At 43.6% G+C, this 19,320-nt stretch overlaps 1 protein-coding gene across 1 annotated transcript; it reads left to right on the top strand.

Annotated features, from left to right (window-relative positions):
* Positions 1-1,625: 1,625 nt before the first annotated feature.
* LOC307066943 (NACHT, LRR and PYD domains-containing protein 8-like) lies at positions 1,626-17,817 on the top strand (the record flags this gene model as incomplete). Its single annotated transcript, XM_079724157.1, has 5 exons — positions 1,626-1,872; positions 4,489-6,085; positions 7,147-7,317; positions 9,847-9,943; positions 17,554-17,817. 5 exons carry the CDS (start codon positions 1,626-1,628, stop codon positions 17,815-17,817), a joined length of 2,376 nt encoding a protein of 791 aa, XP_079580283.1.
* Between the last annotated feature and the right edge of the window lie 1,503 nt (positions 17,818-19,320).

Below are 19,320 nucleotides of genomic sequence, written 5' to 3'. Positions count from 1 at the left end.
TGACAGCAGTGTCAGCCCTCTGTGAGTCTGGGGAACACTCCAATCCTGTAATTTTCTAAAGTTGCTTGTTCTTCTGAATCTAAGAGGTAGGGGAGCAGATCCTTCACAAATGGGAAGCACCTGTGAGAATAAGCCTTGTAGCCCAATTCCTCTGACCGAGGATGCTAAATGCTTTCAAATCTGTGCCATGGAGAAGAGTGATAACGCACCAGCCCCAGCCAATGGGAAGGGAGGATGCACGTTGCCCAGAACCCCAGAGCCTATTAGGGTGGAAAGTGGGGCAGACCAAGTGCTTTTTCTTCCTGCCTTGGGAGATGTTTGTGACAGGAGGAGACAGGAAGCCTAATTCCCTTCAGCGGTGAGTGGTGGTGTTGTCTTCCTCTCTTCTGTCTCCTATCTTTCCACATCACTTTCTTACAGTTACTATACCAGACACTTGAGTTCACCAGGTCCAGCTGGGCTCAGTTTATTCTTCTCTTTCCAGTTCCTTGAGGTGTAAAGTCAGGTTGTTTACTTGAGACCTTTCTTTTTTCTTAAGGTAGACTTTTTCTTTGTGCTCAAATATCAGAATAACAGAATCAAGAGTGGAGGTGAAGCTTAAGTAGCGTGGCTACTTAAGAGGTGGTCGTCATCCACAGGGAGCTTGCAATTCTCCAAAACCACTGCAGTGAATTGAAGGAGATAAAACTTTGAGTCAGTGCCTAATGCATGATGACTTAAGTACCCAGGAAGTTCTCAGGTGATGGAGATGAGAGTTAACAGATGATAATATGTAAAAAGATAACTCAGAGAAGCGATAGGATACGAGTAGTAGGTAGACCAAGGTGAAGGCCCTGCTCCCCGTGACTTCATTCTGTTCTCCTCCACATTCCACTTTTTACACACAATAAACACGATGGAGGAAGACAAAAGAAAGACATATGGTGGCGAAGATGCAAGAAGATGCATAGAAGGGAATAAACCTTTGATTCCAGGTGCTTTTTATAAATTCCCATTGAGCCTTTAAAATAATCATGGTATAGAAGGAAGCCCTGAGTCATTGTTAGCTATGATGAACCAGGCACTGTCTTAAATGTACTTGTGGGTGTATGTCTTTGAGAATCCTCACAACCCCAAGAGCACATATGATAAGATCCCAGTATCAGAGATGAGAAAAGAGGTGCAAAGAGGCTCTGCAATTTTCCCAAAGTCACCTTGCTAATAAGTGGCAGAGAGAATTAAACACTACAAAGTGGTTTTGAGTCTAAACACTGAGCCCCAGTAGTGGAGGGGCTCCCAGGGTTTTCCGCAGGCCAGAGACTCTTTGAGGAAGGGGGGAAGAGGATATCCAGCACGTGGTATGCTCCATCAAATATGGATTACATAAATCTGTCCCCTGGGGTGGTGTTCTCACGTTCGTGTAACTTCATGTCTCCCCAGGTCGCGTCTCTTCTCTCTTCCAACTGGTCCCCTTTATCGCTGGCGCTGAGGCTCTCGGCCTCGAGTAAAGATGAGTGACTGTGAACTGGAATTCTGACTCTTCCTCCTGCTCTTCCTCCTCTCCTTCCCCCCTTTCTTTCTCCTCTCACTCGCCTTCTTTCTTCTCATCCTCTCCCTCCTCCACCTTCCCTTTCAAAGATGGAGTCATGCTGTACAGGGTCTATTTAAACAAGGAGAATCTACAAAGGTTCAAGCAGCTTTTAGTGGAAGAGAGCCCCAGACCTGGCTCTCTCCAGATCAGCTGGGACCAGCTGAAGACAGCCCGGTGGGGGGAGGTGGTTCACCTCCTAATCGAGTCCTTCCCTGGACGCCTCGCTTGGGAGGTGACTCACGACATCTTCGCCAAGATGAACCAGGCAGAACTGTGTCTTCGGGTACAGATGGAGCTGAATGGTGAGTAAGAATCTGGTATACAAGACGGGGTTGGGCTTGGGTGCTACAGAGCTAAACGCTTCACTAGCCACTCCTATGTAGATACACTATATTTACACTTTATTTTCTTATACATCTAAATATACACATACATAGATATATACACATATAGCACATACATACATGTATATTAAAGCGTTTATTTTTTAATTTTTCAACTATGGTTTCATTTTCTAATTTGGAAATCAGCTCCCTTTTTCATTGACATATAGTTGATTTACAGTGTTGTGCTAGTTTCAGGTGTACTGCACAGTGATTCATATATATATATATATATATGAATATATATATATATATATATGAATATATATATATTCTTTTTCAGATTCTTTCCATTATAGGTTATTACAAAATACTGAGTAGAGTTCCCTGTGCTATACAGTAGGATATTGTTGTTTATTTTGTTATTCTTTTAATTTTTATTGGAGTATAGTTGATTTACAGTGTTGTGTTAGTTTCAGTTTCAGGTGTTAGTACAGCAAAGTGAATCAGTTATACATATACATATATCCACTCTTTTTTAGATTCTTTTCCCATACAGGCCATTACAGAGTACTGAGTAGAGTTCCCTGTGCTATACAGTAGGTCCTTATTACTTATCTATTTCATATATAGTAGTGTGTATATGTCGATCCCAATCTCCCAATTTATAGATTCCACATGTCTCTAATTCCATCCATGTTGCTGCAAATGGCATTATTTCATTCTTTCTCATGGCTGAGTACTATTCCATTGTGTGTATGTACTACATCTTTTTTTCCCATTCATCTCTCGATGGACATTTAGGTTGCTTCCTAAATGCACATACATGTATATTAAAGTGTTTATGTGTTTTACATATATGCGTGTGTGTGAGTGCAGTGTTCAGCTGGGCTGTACATTTATATGTTATTAAACACGCTCCTCAGGACCTCCTGACACACCCCCATTTTCTCACTTCCCAGCATCGCGATGGGAGGTCTGGGTAATCTTCTTCTCCCTGAACTAAGGTGCTGAGCGAATGAGACCCGTGACTGATGGGGCTGCCGCTCTCCTACGCGGCCCCATTCCCTCCGTGTGGCTCTCCCTGTTCTGTCCACCTTATCATGCCCACGAGGGGCTCATTGTTTGTCTGTTCCAGACATTTTACCTAACTTGGAACCAGAGGCCTTGAACCCAAGAGAAACACAAATTAACTTGGAGGGAGATGAGTCTGGTATGTGCTGGCCCTGTGCAGATTCTGGTGGAAAACAGGCTATAGGTGGGGATGAGAAGCCCAGTCCCCAAGGCAAGGCAGGTTGTAAATGAGTATGTCTAGTGTCCCTTCTGTGAATCAGAACTTCAGAAAAAAGAGCAGCTGTGCACTCACCTAAGCGGGACGTCCAGCCACCGACCCAGCTGGATGCAGGGGCTCAGGCTACATCCTCGAGACATCACTTCCCTCCCTCCTTCCACTGGATTCAGTCTTGAGTGGTCCCTCGTCTGCACACTGGCCGTTTCTGCCACCAGCTGCCCTTAGCAACACCAGCAGGAAAGAAGAGTGCTTATTCCTCATTCTTCCAACACAAGTCCTGGAGCTTACTGCCTTGAATGAACTGAGACCATGAGCTCCTTGATGAATGATGTGGTGAAATGCTCTGGTGGGTGGACACTGGCTCATGTGCTTATGAGACAGCTTGATGGTAGGTCCAGCCACAGTCCAAAGTAACGGTCGGAGAGTGGGAAGGGGGCGGTTCTCCAAAAACTTTAGGGTGCTGTTGCCAGGCTAGGAATGGTCAGTAGGGAGGCAAATACAGCAGCTATCTGAGTCCATCCCTCCTTCCCCTACTCCATTATCCTGGACCATCAGAGTAGGAGTCTAGGGAATTCCCTGGGGGTCCAGTGATTAGGACTCAGCGCTTTCACTGCCGAGGGCCCAGGTTCCATCCCTGGTTGTGGAAGCTAAGATCCCACAAGCCACGTGGTACAGCCAAATAAAATTAAAAGGAAATGTTTTTTTAATTTAAAAAATACAAATAACATAGATAAAGCTACCCCAGCCATCTTCTGAGAGTTAAGAAATAGGAAGAAAGGACCAAAGAACTGCAGTGCCAATAGAAGCTATGGGGTCACTGAACCAATTTCAAGAGCTTTTTTTTTTTTTTTTTTTTTTTTTTTGCGGTATGCGGGCCTCTCACTGTTGTGGCCTCTCCCGTTGCAGAGCACAGGCTCTGGATGCGCAGGCTCAGCAGCCATGGCTCACGGGCCCAGCCACTCCGCGGCATGTGGGATCCTCCCAGACCGGGGCACGAACCCGTGTCCCCTGCATTGGCAGGCGGACTCCCAACCACTGCGCCACCAGGGAAGCCCTCAAGAGCTTTATAACCGCCCCCCACTTCTTATGTAAAGAGCAGTTCTTGCTTTGTCTAAGCCACTTCAAGGTGACTGTTCTGTTCCTTGCAGCTTCTTAATTGATGCACTGCTCTCCGAAACGTGAGTGATTGATGCACTGTGTCCTGGAGCTGGATGTAGACATCAAGCCTCATTTTCTGGTTGTCCAGTTAGTTCTCACAAACAACTGATGTTGTACCCTGTATCTCTCCCATCTCATTCATCCAGATAAATTACGGAAGTACAGACTACACCTGATGAATGAATATTCGACCCTGTGGAACAGGACCGCTTGGCCTGGGAACCACATGGACTTCTTTTACCAAGACCTACACAGAGAAGAGACATTCCTACCCTGTCTACTTCTTCCCAGAAAACCTCAAGGAAGACAGCCCAAGGCTGTGGTTCTTCAGGGGGTCGCCGGGGTTGGAAAAACAAGCCTGGCCAAAAAAGTGGTGTTAGAATGGGCAGAAAACAAGTTCTATGCCCACAAGCTCTGGAACGCTTTCTACTTCTGTTGCCAGGAGATGGACCAGTTGGACGAGCAGAGCTTCGCTGAGCTCATTGCACACAAGTTGTCCGGGTCTCGGGCTCTGGCGTCCAAGATCATATCCAAAGCAGACCAGCTTCTACTCCTCTTTGATGGCTTCGAGGAACTAACCTCAACCCTCATAGATAGACCCGAGGACCTGAGTGCGGACTGGAGCCAGAAGGTGCCCTGGTCTGTCCTCCTGACCAGTTTGCTGAGCAAAAGAATGCTTCCCGGGGCCACGTTAATCATCTTCCTGAGGTTCACCTCTTGGAAGAACTTGAATCCCTTTCTGAAATGCCCATCTCTGATAACCCTTACAGGGTTTAGTGTGCCTGAGAGATCCAGGTATTTCAGGACGTACTTCAGAAACAAGAGCGAAGCCGATGAAGCCTTGGGTTTTGTCATGGGAAACACGATTCTCTTCTCCATGTGCCAGGTCCCTGTCATCTGCTGGATGGTATGTTCTTGTCTGAAGCAGCAGATGGAGAGAGGAGCAAATCTCCTGCACACATTTCCAAACGCCACAGCTGTATTCGTCTACTTTCTTTCCAGCTTGTTTCCAACCAGGGTTAGAGACATTTTCAATAAGACTCACCAAGAACAGTTGAAAGGTCTGTGCTCCTTGGCCACAGAGGGTATGTGGGAAAGGAGATGGGTGTTTAATAAGAGAGATCTCAACCTGGCCAGACTGGATAAAACAGACGTCGAGACTTTTCTCAGCGTGAATATTTTTCGAAGGGTGGTGGGCGACAAAGACCTTTACACCTTTGCCCACTTGAGCTTCCAGGAATTTTCTGCCGTCTTGTATGTTCTCTGCTTCCCACGAAGACTCAGAAATTTCCATGTGTTGGACCGGTTCCGTGTCCTACGCCTGATAGCACATCCCGGAAGAAAGAGAAACCATCTCGCCCAGATGGCGCTTTTTTTATCTGGCCTTTTAAATGACACGTGCGCTCTAGCCGTGGAGCAGGTGTTCAGATGCAAGGTGTCCTTGGGCAACAAGAAGAAATGGCTGGAAGTCGCAGCCCAGCCACATGAATGTGATCCACCAACCCCGCACCACGGGGTCCCACAGCTATTCAACTGTCTGCATGAAATCTGGGAGGAGGTATTTGTGAGTCAGATCCTAAACAACTGTCGGAAAGCTGCTTTGGTCAACAGTAGAAGTAAAGACGTGCAAGTGTCTGCCTTTTGCCTGAAGTTCTGCCGACGTTTGCAGGAGTTAGAGCTGACTATCACCCTGATCATCGCCAAGGCGAGCAGGCGCTCCCCGCATCCCCTTCCAGCCTCTGGGTAAGTGCGCCCACCTCTCCCTTGGTAGATTCACGGTCCTATCGGGGACCTTGCCTACCATCTCCTGGGCATCTAGGGCGACCACCTCCGTCTTGAGGGGATCCCTTGCACATGGGACTTTCAGTCTTAAAAACAGAACACAACGTAAAATAGATAGCAAGTGGGACGCAGCCGCATAGCACAGAGAGATCAGCTCGGTGCTTTGTGACCACCTAGAAGGGTGGGATAGGGAGGGTGGGTGGGAGGGAGACACAAGAGGGAGGAGATATGGGGATATATATATATATATATGTATAGCTGATTCAGTTTGTTATACAACAGCAACTAACACACCATTGTAAAGCAATTATACTCCAATAAAGATGTTAAAAAAAAAACAGGTGGTGTTCCTGGGGTGCCGATTTCCATGCTAAAACTGGGAGAATCCTGGAAAAAACCAAGATGAGTGGTTCACCTACCTTGCCTCTATGCTGCACACCCTCCTTCCCATGTATGTGGGGACTCTGTTTCATCTATCACCCCAACTCTGTATATCAGAAGCCTTTTAGTCTCTAAGGAAGTGCTGTTCAACGAGACTTTCCATGATGGGGAAAAATGAAGGAGAAAATTAGAGGGACTCTCAGAGCCAAAGACACTACGTGCTGATCTTGCTCTGGATTCTGCGCTCATTGTGCCCCTCCCCCACCCCCAAAAAGAAAGAATAATTTTCCCTTATTCTGTTCCTATATAGAGTTTTTTCTTTTTAGAAACAACTTCATAAGCACTGAGTAAGAATATGGATTATGTTTTGCATCCTAATCTCTGCCCCCAAATAAATCCTAAGTGATTAAAAGGCAACTCCCTTTCTCCCTAAGTCATAGGAAAATATAAGTGAGGCCACAAGTCTTCCTGGAATGAAATGAAAAATCCTGTAACAGTTCTGCTGGGCATCTTCTTAAATGAGGGCATCTTATGAAAGTCATAAAGGGGTCTGTGATCATAAGGAAGCCCTGGGTTTGCTAGTAGGTTTTCTCAAGCTTAATCTCTAACGGTGAGCCCTTTTCTCTTTTTCTCCCACACAGACCAGAGGGCAGTGAGAGGTGTTATCTCTGGTGGCAAGACTTCTGCTCTGTGTTTAGGACACATGAGAGTCTGGAAGTCCTGGCTGTGACAAACAGTACTATGGATCCTGATTCAGTGAAGGTCCTTTCTACAGCACTGAAACATCCACACTGTAAACTCCAAAAATTGATGTGAGTATAAAACAAATCCTAGTTGGAAGGAATTCCATGGAAACAGTCTGTTTCCCTCTCTGCTCACGCTAGACGTGCTGAAGGCATCCACGTCCGTAGGTTTTTTTCCTAGTCTTACTGAGATAGAATTGACATATAACACTGTAGGTTTAAGTTTTACAGCATAATGACTTGACGTACATATATTGCAAAATGATGACCACAGTAAGTTTAGTTAACATCCATCACCTCACACAGTTACCAACATGCTCTTTCCTAGTGACTGAATGGTCTACTCTCTTAGCATCTTTCCCATCTACCACACAGCAGTGTTAACTACAGTCACCCCGGCACTTAATTTGTCTTATACTTGGAACTTTGTACCTTCTGACCACGTTCACTCAATTCCCCCACCCCCGCCTCTGACAACCATAAATCTGATCTCTTTTTCTATGAGTTTTGTTATTTTTTAGATTCCACATGTAAGTGAGGTTGTTCTTCTAAAGAAGACATACAGATGGCCAACAGGCTCATGAAAAGAGGCTCAACATCACTAAACATTAGAGGAATGCAGATGAAAACCACAATGACATATCACCCCACACCTGTCATCAAAAACACAAGAGATAATAAGTGTTGGTGAGGATGCAGAGAAAAGAGAACCCCAGTGCACTGTTGGTGAAAGTGTGAATTGGCGGCCACTGTGGAAAACAGCATGGAGGTTCCTCAAAAAACTAAAACTCCTGGTTGTTTTTACTGCCTGAATGGTGATGTGCTAAGCAGGTACTTAGTATGGGGTACCACTGCATTCCTTTGAGGTAAGTACTGTTATCCTGATTTTTTTAAAGGGAGAACCAGAGAGGTTAAGTGACTTGTCTGAGGTCACACAGCTGGTAAGCTTTGGGGAACGCTCTCCATCTCAGGTGGTCTGAGGCTCGCCTCCTCCATCACCACACCACACTTCTGTGATGCATCACGCTTAGCAGGCCCCTGCGTGTCACAGGTCAAGATTTCCATGAAAGTGGGAAGAAGGTGAGGCGGATCCAATTGCAGTTTGGCAGGCTCTACGAAATGAAAAATGCATGTACACCTTGACCCCAAGGTCCACTTTTTAAAATCCACCCAAGGTAAATACATATGCACATACTCAGAGGAATGGTTGAGAACATCACTGCAACATTATCTTCGATAGCAAAAAATGTACAGACATTTATGTAGCACTCACCCTCTGCTGGGCTGTCTTAGGTCCAGCGTTACATTTCAGTGCTCTTAAAACCCACAGCCATCCTAAAGAAGTAGGTATTTCATGAGGAAGCTAGGGCACGAGGTTACACAGCTGGTACGTAATTGGAATACAGATTTAAACTCCAGAATCAGTGGCTCCAGAATCAGTTCTCTTAGCTACTACCCTATACTCTATCTCCCTAACGTTTTTTTTTGTTTGTTTGTTTTTTTGCGGTACGCGGGCCTCTCACTGTTGTGGCCTCTCCCGTTGCGGAGCACAGGCTCCGGATGCGCAGGCTCAGCGGCCATGGCTCACGGGCCCAGCTGCTCAGCAGCATGTGGGATCTTCCCGGACCGGGGCACGAACCCATGTCCCCTGCATTGGCAGGCAGACTCTCAACCACTGCACCACCAGGGAAGCCCCTCCCTAACGTTTTTAAAACTCAGAAACTTAATACTTCATCAAAATTCCTTGAAATAGCCCACCTGGCCAGTATCTGAACTATTTTCTCTCCTGTTATTATAATGGTTACCATTAGCTCCCATTTTTTGAGTACCTTCCTTTCTACATCAAGCCCTATGAAGAGCCTCTTAGAGGCATCACGTGTGTTCATTCTTGTGACCATCCTAAGCGGATAATGTCATGAGTTCTCTCGAGGACATGAAATGAAGTTTGGGGAGATTAAGTGACTTACATAACATCGTCCAATTAGGAGGCTGAGCTGAGAAGAGAAGCCAGTATGGAGCCCTGGGCTGCACAGAAAGGGCCCTCACGTATTTATGGACTGATTGAACGAAGAACTAATTAGCAAATGGGGAGATGTTGGTCAAAATGTACTACAAACTTCCAGTTAAAGGATGAATACTTTCTGGGGATCTAATGCACAGCATGGTGACCATAGTTAACAATACCTTATGGTATACTTGAAAGTTGCTAAGAGAATAGATCTTCAATGTTCTCACCCCCCAAAAAAATGGTAAGTATGTGACCGGATGGAGGCGGTTAGCTGACGCTCAGGTTGTAATCGTTTTGCAACATGTAAGCACATCAAATCAACAAGTGCTGTACACTTTAAACTGATACTTTGTTACCTGTATCATCTCAACAAAGCTGGAGGGAAAAAAAGAACTAATTAGCCACCTTGATTGTGGTGATGGTTTCATGGGTGTAGGAACATGTCCAAACTCATGAAATTGGGTGCATTAGATATATGATAGATGCACTTTTTTTGGTGTGTCGATTATACCTCAATAAAGCTGTTCAAGAAAAAAGAGCTGACGGGCTGATGCGAGCCTATGATAACCGGGCACTGCTTACCTCTGCAGCTTTAGGCACGTGAGTCCCCTCGTGTTGAATGAAACCTTAATCAGAGTTCTGGTGGAAAACCAGTACCTGAGATACTTGGAAATACAAGACACGGAAGTGAGATGACAGGTCATGGAGTTTCTGTGCAACGCCTTGAAACACCCCCAGTGTTTTCTACAGTGTCTGAGGTGAGACTGGGACGGATGGAGAGAGAACCCTGGCACCCAGGCGGTCCGTTCAGAGGTGGGGGTTACATGCTCAGCCTGCCTGACATCTTACTGGAATCAGTTGTCAGTTTCACTCAGCTTTTTTCTTTTATCAAAGTATAGTTGATTTACAATATTGTGTTAGTTTCAGGTGTACAGCAAAGTGATTCAGTTATACATATATTTTTGCAGATGCTTTTCCATTATAGGTTATTGTGAGATATTGAATATAGTTCCCTGTGCTATACAGTAAACCCTTGTTGTTTATATATTTTATATATAATAGTGTATATCTGTTAATCCCACACTGCTAATTTATCCCTCTCCCCACCCCTTTCCCCTTTGGTAACCATAAGTTTATATTCTATGTCTGTGAGTTTGTTTCTCTTTTGTAAATAAATTTATATTATGTTTTAGATTACACATATAAGTGTTATCAAAATATTTCTCTTGGGCTTCCCTGGTGGTGCAGCGGTTAAGAATCCACCTGCCAATTCAGGGGACACGGGTTTGAGCCCTGGTCTGGGAAGATCCCACATGCCACGGAGCGGCTGGGCCCATGAGCCATGGCCGCTGAGCCTGCGCGTCCGGAGTCTGTGCTCCGCAATGGGAGAGGCCACAACAGTGAGAGGCCTGCGTACCGCAAAAAAAAAAAAAAAAGCCAACAATATGTCAGAAAAAAGTCATAAAAATTATAATCATATTTAGCAGTTTGTTTAATCCCATGTAATTAACTTTTGTTCTGTTTGAGTCCAGTTTTTTTGTCATTACTTTTGTTGACCTTGCCTGATGATTAAGGATGACAGTGACAGTGAAAGTGTGTGAGGTTTTTGTTAAGGCTTGTATGATTTGTCCAGTGAAGTGGGTACCTTGATCACTGGAGATTGTAGAAGGCATACCCCAAGTGGAAAACACATTTTTAACCATTTTCTTTTCATTTAGAGGGCATCAGCCCTGCAGCCAGGAAAGGCTTTAACCCATCAAAAAAAAAAAAAAAATGAGGTTTGTCAGGGCACCAGAAAAAGCCAACTGGCCATTTTGGATTTTCCATAGCCCTGACTGATTGATTTACAGCTATTGTTTACCCATTTTAAATTCCCTGATTTAGGAGTAGACTGTTGCCATGTCTTAAGGACATCAGGATGGCAAAAGTCTGGCAATGAGGGGTTAATTTTTGTAGAAGCAGAATGAACTTGATCTACATGTGCGGGAGTCCTCATAGATCATTGTGAAATACTACTTATTCACTCAGCCAAAGTAACAAAAGATCTTAAAAGCAAATATAAATCACTTAAAGGCAAGGTAGTTCACACAGTCTGTTATCAAAAGCAGCATTCCAAGAAAACTTTGTTCTCTTAACAGAGAGAGAAAACCAAATTCCAGTCTGGTACCAGCTTACTGTTAATAACAAAATCTATTTACCTAATTAATTTTAATTCAATCTTAGATAGTCCTTTCTATAAATCTTGAAGAGGTAGTATTTTTGCAAAGGCAGTTCAACATCTTAAGAAAAAGTGTACCATGTATAAAACTCTTTTCTTGGGGTCCACTTTCCACAAAGCTTTTTCATCACTTTCTGTATCCATCACTTTATTTTCCCATTCAGAAACAGCCACCTGGAAGTCAGTCCTACTTCCTTTTCCCTTAATAAAATCCAATTCCATTCCTCAAAACTTCTTTAATAAAAACACACATCCTGCTTTCCTTAAGCAACCAATGATGAACTGTCCTTTATATCAGCACTCTGTAGATTGGTAAACATAAATCCAAATAATAATTTCTTGAAGAATGTGCTTTCTTATAGAAGATATCTCAGTGTGGCACCAAACACATTTATTAATAGTCCCAATACCTTTTGTTTCTCTGGAAAAGGAAGCCAGTGTTCAGTAATTAATGTTTCAGTATCTTATTTTATTTGGAAATGGCCGAGTTATTAAATAAACGTCCATCCTTTAACTTAATTTAGCACAACTCTAAATTTTCAAGTTGTCGAATATCTGGAGAGATTATTCTTAAGTAGACATTCCTAAAACATAATTATTCCTAAAAGTTCACCCAAAGCTCTTATCTCATTTACATTTTCTTCACATCAAGTTATTTTCATTGCTGACAAATTTGCAACAGATATAATAAGATCTTAGTTTATATTAAACCTAGGCACAGGGCTTCCCTGGTGGCGCAGTGGTTGAGAGTCTGCCTGCTAATGCAGGGGACACGGGTTCGAACCCCGGTCTGGGAGGATCCCACATGCCACGGGGCAGCTGGGCCCGTGAGCCACAACTGCTGGGCCTGCGTGTCTGGAGCCTGTGCTCCACAACGGGAGGGGCCGCGATAGTGAGAGGCCCGCGCACCGCGACGAAGAGTGGCCCCCACTTGCCACAACTGGAGAGGGCCCTCGCACAGAAACGAAGATCCAACACAGCAAAAATAAATAAATAAATAAACTCCTACCCCCAACATCTTAAAAAAAAAAAAAAAGAATAAACCTAGGCACAATAAAAGTACTATACTTAATGTTGATGGCTCCAAAGACATGTCTGTATTAATTAGATCAACAAAAACATTAATACCAGGTATTAATTTAATATTGAATATTTCCCAGTTCACATGAACCTGAAATTTATTTAGCTTACTTTTTCTCGTATTTAGAATTGTTTGATTTGTAAGCACTTACTTTTCTTTTAAGCCAACTAAATAGAACTCATTTACAAATTAACCTCAGCAATGTTATCCAAAGACAGAGACACATACTGAGATATATGTATATCCAGACAGACAGAGATCTCATAGTTTCTGCTTGAGATTTAAAATGTCTCTTGGCCCCCTTTTTTCCCTTGGCTTGAAGTTCTACTAATTAACCCAAGGCTGAAGTCTCAGGCAAAGTGGGCTGTGTTTGAAGCTCAAGGATATGAGTTAACTTCAAGTGTTTTCCTAGGCATTCTTTTGTTCCCTCAGGGTCAGAATTCTGAAAAAAATATTTCAACAAGCTAGCTTTCTCTAATTGCATATGCAAAAAGAACCGGTTTTTCTTAATTGGTTTATCTTAATCAATTTTCTCCAGAGTCTAAAGAATATTGAGGCCACACTGTCAGAAATCATCCTCTTTCTGTGGTCATGGTTTCATAGCTAAAATTTAAACCAGATAGTGCTCAAATTGGCTCTTAACAGGGGCAGACTAGCTGATAAAATGTTGTCCCAGCAGGCATTGTCCCTCTGGGGACATGGGGTCTTAGTTTGAGCAGAAGAATCTGAGGAGAAAGGGAACTTGCAGGACTGGGGGAAGCTTGGTTCCCGCCCCCTGAGAGGTGGGAGAAGTTAGAAGGGGATCGTTTAGAATGTCAGGAGAGTTTTTTCTGATTCCTCAGGCTTTTGATTATGGAGCCACCTAGAGCAGGATTATAATAAAGGGGCATGAAGTCCTGAACATAAGGGAACCTCAGTCCATTTTTCCCATCGTGTGGCAATAAAGATCTAATTGTAGGAGACCCATTTTCAGGCCATTTTTCTTTGTCATTGGATCATAGTTATAGGTCGACCAGTCATTTAAAATTTTCCCCAAGGGTTCCCAGGTTGGGGTAGAGCCTTAGAGGAAGCGCTTCCCATTTTACCTCGAGCAGTTGGTAATAAATGTTAGATGTTAGCGCGCTCAAATCAAAACGTAAACATTCACCTCGTCAGCTGGAAGTCACACATAAAACATAAACTGGAAAAGGAAACAGCAAAGGGATGCTCAAAAAGAAAAAAGAGAAACATATGGTGGAGACGCACCCAAACGTAACTTCCGAGTCCCACTCGACCTAGACCATCACCCCAAAGTGGCACCTTACATCAGAATTTCCCTTTGCAGGGAGAAGTCTTTCTCAATAAGCTGCCCCAGGACGTTTATTGAAGGCAGCTGTTTTTTCTTTGCAACCCCACAGGCCATCTGAATATTAAATGCCCGTCAACACAAGTTACCAAGGTGTTGTTATGAGAAACAGCCACAAGGCGGCAGCACTTCTTCATGCCCTCACCCTTTTTTGTTTTACTTTTTTTTAATTTAATTTTTGTTTTATATTGAATTAGAGTTGATTTCCAATGTTCTGCTTGTTTTAGGTGTACAGTAACTTGATTCAGTTATCCATAGAGGTATATCTATTCTTTTTCGGGTTCTTTTCCCACATATGTTTTTAAACTATGTTCAGGAGAGTTCTCTGTGCTACTCAGTAGATACTTTCGGATTATCTATTTGACATATATTACTGTGTATATGTTAATCACAACCTCCTGATTTGTCCTTCCCCCTAAATTCCCTTTTGATAATCATAAGTTTGTTTTCTAAGCCTGTGACCCTGTCTCTGTTTTGTAAATTAGTTCATGTGTATGAATTTATGGATTCACCTATAACGGATGTCTTACGATATTTGTCTTCCTCTCTCTGACTTACTCCACTTAGTATGATAATCTTTCAGCCCATCCATCCATGTTGCCGCAAATGTCATTATTTTCTTTCTTTGTTATGGCTGAGTAGTATTCCCTTGTAGAAAAGTACCACATCATTTTCATTTTTCTATCAGTGGACATGTTGGTTGATTCTATGTCTTGGCTATTGTTAAGAGTGCTGCCCTGAAAATAGGGGTGTACTTGTCATTTCGAAATATAATTTTTCTCCAGATCTAAGACCAGGAGTGGGATTGCCAAATATTAGAGTAACTCTATAATCAGTTTTTTGAGGAATTTCCATACTGCTCTCTAAAGAGGCTGTACCCATTTACATCCCCACCAATGGGGGAGGAGGATTCCCTTTCCACTGCCATCTCTGGCATGTACTAAAAAGCTTTGGCACAGCAAAGGAAACCATAAACAAGATGAAAAGACAAACTACAGAAAGGGGGAGAAAATATTAGGAAATGAAGTAACTGAAAAAAAATTAACTACCAAAATACACAAACACCCACACAGCTCTATCTCAAAAGGGATGGGCAGATGACCTGAAAAGACATTTCAGCGAAGAAGACATACAGATGCCATAAAGCACATAAAAGGGTACTCAAAATCACTAATTAGGAGACAAATGCAAATCAGTACGGTGAAATGAGGTATCACCAGACACAGATCAGAATGGCCAACATCAACATCACGCCATTTGCAGCAACATGGATGGATGGACCGAGAGATTTTCATAATAAGCGAAGTAAGGAAGACAGAGAAAGAAAAAATCAAAAGATATCCCTTGCAGGTGGACTCCATAACAGAGACAGGTGTAAAGACTTAGAAAACAAACATGATTATCAAAAAGAGAAGTAAGGAGGGAGGGATACATTAGGAAGTTGAGATTAACATATATGCACCAATATATGTCAAATAAATAATCCACAAGGACCTACTGAATAGCACAGGGAAATCTCCTGAACATATTCTAATAACCTATATGGAATAAGAACCCGAAATAGAGCCGATATAAGTCTTTGGATAACTGAATCCAGTTTGTGTACACCTACCACAAACACAACATTGGAAATCAATGGTACATTAATATGAAATAAAAATTAAATAAAAAACGAACACGGGGAAAAACAAAAATGGGTGGGGCATGTAGAAATGCTGCCGACTTCTAGCTGCTTCCCATAATTACACCTTGAACACCTGTGCTGACGGGCACTTGCTCTTCACAAGGCCTAAGGGGCTGTAAAGAAGAAACACCTGCCCTCAAAAAACATCCTGGGGTAGGTCAGCAGGAAAGAATTCAAAACAAGGCAAACGTACCAGAAGCCAGTTTCAAGAGGTAAGTTTTACTCACCCCGCATACAAAAAACCACAAGAAAAGAGGTCCACGTCGATAAATAGTAGAGAAATGTTAATTAAAACTAAAGCGAGGTATCACCTCACACCAGTCAGAATGGCCACCATCAACAAGTCTAAAAACAATAGATGCTGAAGAGGGTGTGGAGAAAATGATACCCTCCTACACTATCGGTGGGGATATAAATTTGTAACAGCCACTATGGGCCCCAGTGTGGAAGGTCCCTAGATGATCAAGAAGAGAATGAAATTAGAACACTCCCCAACACCATACACAAAAATAAACTCCGAATACGTTAAAGTTCTAAATTTTAGGCTGCATACTATAAAACTCTTGAGGAAAACCTAGGCAGAGCATGCTTGGACATAAATTGCAGCAAGTTCTCTTTGAATCCATATCTTAGAATAATGAAAAATAAATGCAAAATAAACAAATGGGACCTAATTTAACGTAAAAGCATTTGCACAGCCAAGGAAACCAGAAACGAAAGAAAAGGACAACCCTCACAATGGGAAAACAATAGTGGATAACCAAGATACCCACAAGGAATTCATCTCCAAAACATAAAGGCAGGTCATGCAGCTCAATATCAAAAACACAAACACCCCAATAAAAAATGGGCGGAAAATCTAAATGGACATTTCTCCAAAGAAGACATACAGATGGCCAAAAAGCACATAAAAAGGTGCTCAGCATTCCTGATTAGGAGAGAAATGCAAATCAGTGGGGAAAATGAGGTATCACCTCACACGGGTCAGAATGGCCATCACCCAAAAATGTGCAACAATAAATGCTGGAGAGGGTGTGGAGAGAGAGAAGCCCCTACACGGTAGGTGGGGACATATATCCGCGCATCCACTACGGACAACACTGTGGAGGTTCATTAAAACACTAAACATACAAGTACCATGTGACCCAGCCGCCCCACTTCTGGGCATGGATCCGGAGAAAAATAAACTTTGAAAAGTCACGTGCACCCCAGCCATCCTGGCAGTACTATGTACAATAGCTAAGAGAAGCAAGCCACCTAAGCATAGAAGGAGAGATGAATGGATAAGGAAGACGTGGTCCATATACTCCATGGCATATTCCTCAGCCATAATACAGGATGAAAGAGTGCCATTTCCAGCCACGGGGAAGGAAGTAGAGATAATCCTACTAAGTCAACTAAGGGAAACTGGGAAACACAGGTCTCATATAATATCACCTATAGGTGGAGCTGAGAAATGGATACAAATGAACGTCTTTACAAAAGAGAAACAGCCTCACAGACCTAGAAAAGTAACTTATGGTTACCAAAAGGGAAAGGTGGTGGGCAGGGAGAAATTAGCCGGTTGAGAAGAACACGTACACACTAGTCTTTATAGAATAATCAACAAGGACCCACTGCAGAGCACAGGGGACCCTACGCCACACTCTGGAATAAGCTCTATGGGAAGGGAAGCCAAAAAAGGACACATAAACGTCTAGGTATAACAAACAAGGAGCTGGAAATCGCCCTCCCCCCCAAAAAAACCCTCCACAGCATTATAACTCACTTACGCCCCAAGACAAAATAAAAAATAAAAGGAAGGAAAGAAAGAAAAGAAACACCGACTCTATTTAACCAAGGCCTTGGTGACATTGGCTGGTGTCACAGCCCTGGAGCCGGACAAGTCTTGGGTCCCAAGGCTGGACTGTCGAGCGGCTGAGGGAGCTGGGAGGATGTGCAGGCAAACGGGCCCCCTTTGCACTCGCAGTGCCTGGTCCTCTCTGCATGGGACCACACTCTCCGGATCCCCGCATGCCCTCCTACCGCGAAACCAAGCCTCGTGCACCTGGAGGATGGCGGAGCATCTGGGCTGGAAGAGCATTCAAGAGTCCCTTGGGCTCCACGTCTCCCGGTGGAGGGCTCCCCTCCTCCAGCCTCCTTCCTTTGCGTCGCCCCACCTACAGACGACGGCATCCTCAGCAGAGAGGTGTTGCAGCACTTGGGAGCCATCCGGGGGCGGGGTCAAGGCTAAGGGGGAAGAAGTCAGGAGACACAAGCCTTGGGTGCTTCTTCTGGCGGATTCCACTGCAACTGACAAGCCAGGAGCAGAACTCTCCCTAAGGCTCTTGTTGACACAGTAACCAGAGTCGGGCATGAGGAAATGCTGCCGCCTTGTGGCAGTTCTCCGCAACAACAACTGTAAAACCTGTACTGACGGCCACTTCATATTCACAAGGCCTGCGGGGTGCAGTTGACACCAGCCCTCGAGAAATATCCTGGGGTAAATCATCGGAAAAGGAGGCAAAACAGGGCCGACGATGAAGAAGCCACTTTCAGGACATAAATTTTACAATGTATTAAAAAGCGAAAAAAGCACACGAAAAGATAGGCAACAGCACTAATTACGAAAGGAATGCATATCAAAACGATAAGAAGTGACCTCACACGGGTCAGAATGGCCATCCTCACAAAAATCTACAAGAGTACATGCTGGGGAGGCCGTGGGCAAAAGGGAATCCTCCTCCACCATTGGTGGGGATGTAAATGTGTGCAGTCACTATGGAGAGCTCTAAGGAGGTTCCTTAAAAATGTAAACACAGAGTTACCCTATGATGTGGCGATCCACTCCTGGGCTTGGATCCGGAGAACAATCGTAATTTGAAACGACACGTGCCGCCCTATTTTCAGGGCAGAGCTATTTACAGTAGCCAGGACGTGGAATCCACCAAGAGATCCGTCCAAAGAAAAGTGAACATGATGTGGTACATATGTACGATGGAAAACTGCTCAGCCATAAAAAAGAACAAACTAACGCCATGGATGGATGGACCGAGAGACTGTCACACTAAGTCAAGTAAGGCACAGAGAGAAAGACAAATATCCTAAGATATCCCTTACAGGCGAATCCTTACATTCATAGAAATTAACTAATTTACAAAACAGAAAAAGACTCATAGACTTGGAAAACAAACTTATGATTATTAAAATGGGTGGGAAGGCTGGAGCGATACATTAGGAGGTTGAGATGAACATATCCACGCCAATATATGTGAAGTAAGTAATCCACAAGGACCTACTGAAAAGCACAGGGAAGTCTCCTGAACATACTCTAATAACCTACATGGGATAAGAACCCTTAAAAGAATCCATATATGTCTATGGATAACTGAATCCAGTTCGTGTACACCTACCACAAACACAACATTGGAAATCAACAGTACACTAATATGAAATAAAAATTAATTAAAAAACGAACAAGGAGAAAAACAGAAAGGGGGGCATGTAGAAATGCTGCTGCCTTGTGGCTGTTTTCCATAATTACACCTTGAACACCTGGGCTGATGGGCACTTGCTCTTCACAAGGCCTGCGGGGCTGTAAAGAAGAAACATCTGCCCTCGAGAAACGTCCTTGCGTAGGTCAGCGAGAAAGAATTCAAAACCGGGCACACATTCCAGAAGCCAGTTTCAAGAGGTTAGTTTTACTCACCCTGCTTACAAAATACCACATGAAAAGAGGTCCACGTCAATAAGTAGT

This window comes from Hyperoodon ampullatus (assembly GCF_949752795.1).
Source record: "Hyperoodon ampullatus genome assembly, chromosome: 18".
NCBI classification, from domain to species: Eukaryota; Metazoa; Chordata; class Mammalia; order Artiodactyla; family Ziphiidae; genus Hyperoodon; species Hyperoodon ampullatus.
The sequence above is the reverse complement of the archived record's forward strand: the minus strand, read 5'-3'. Positions and strand labels throughout refer to the sequence as shown.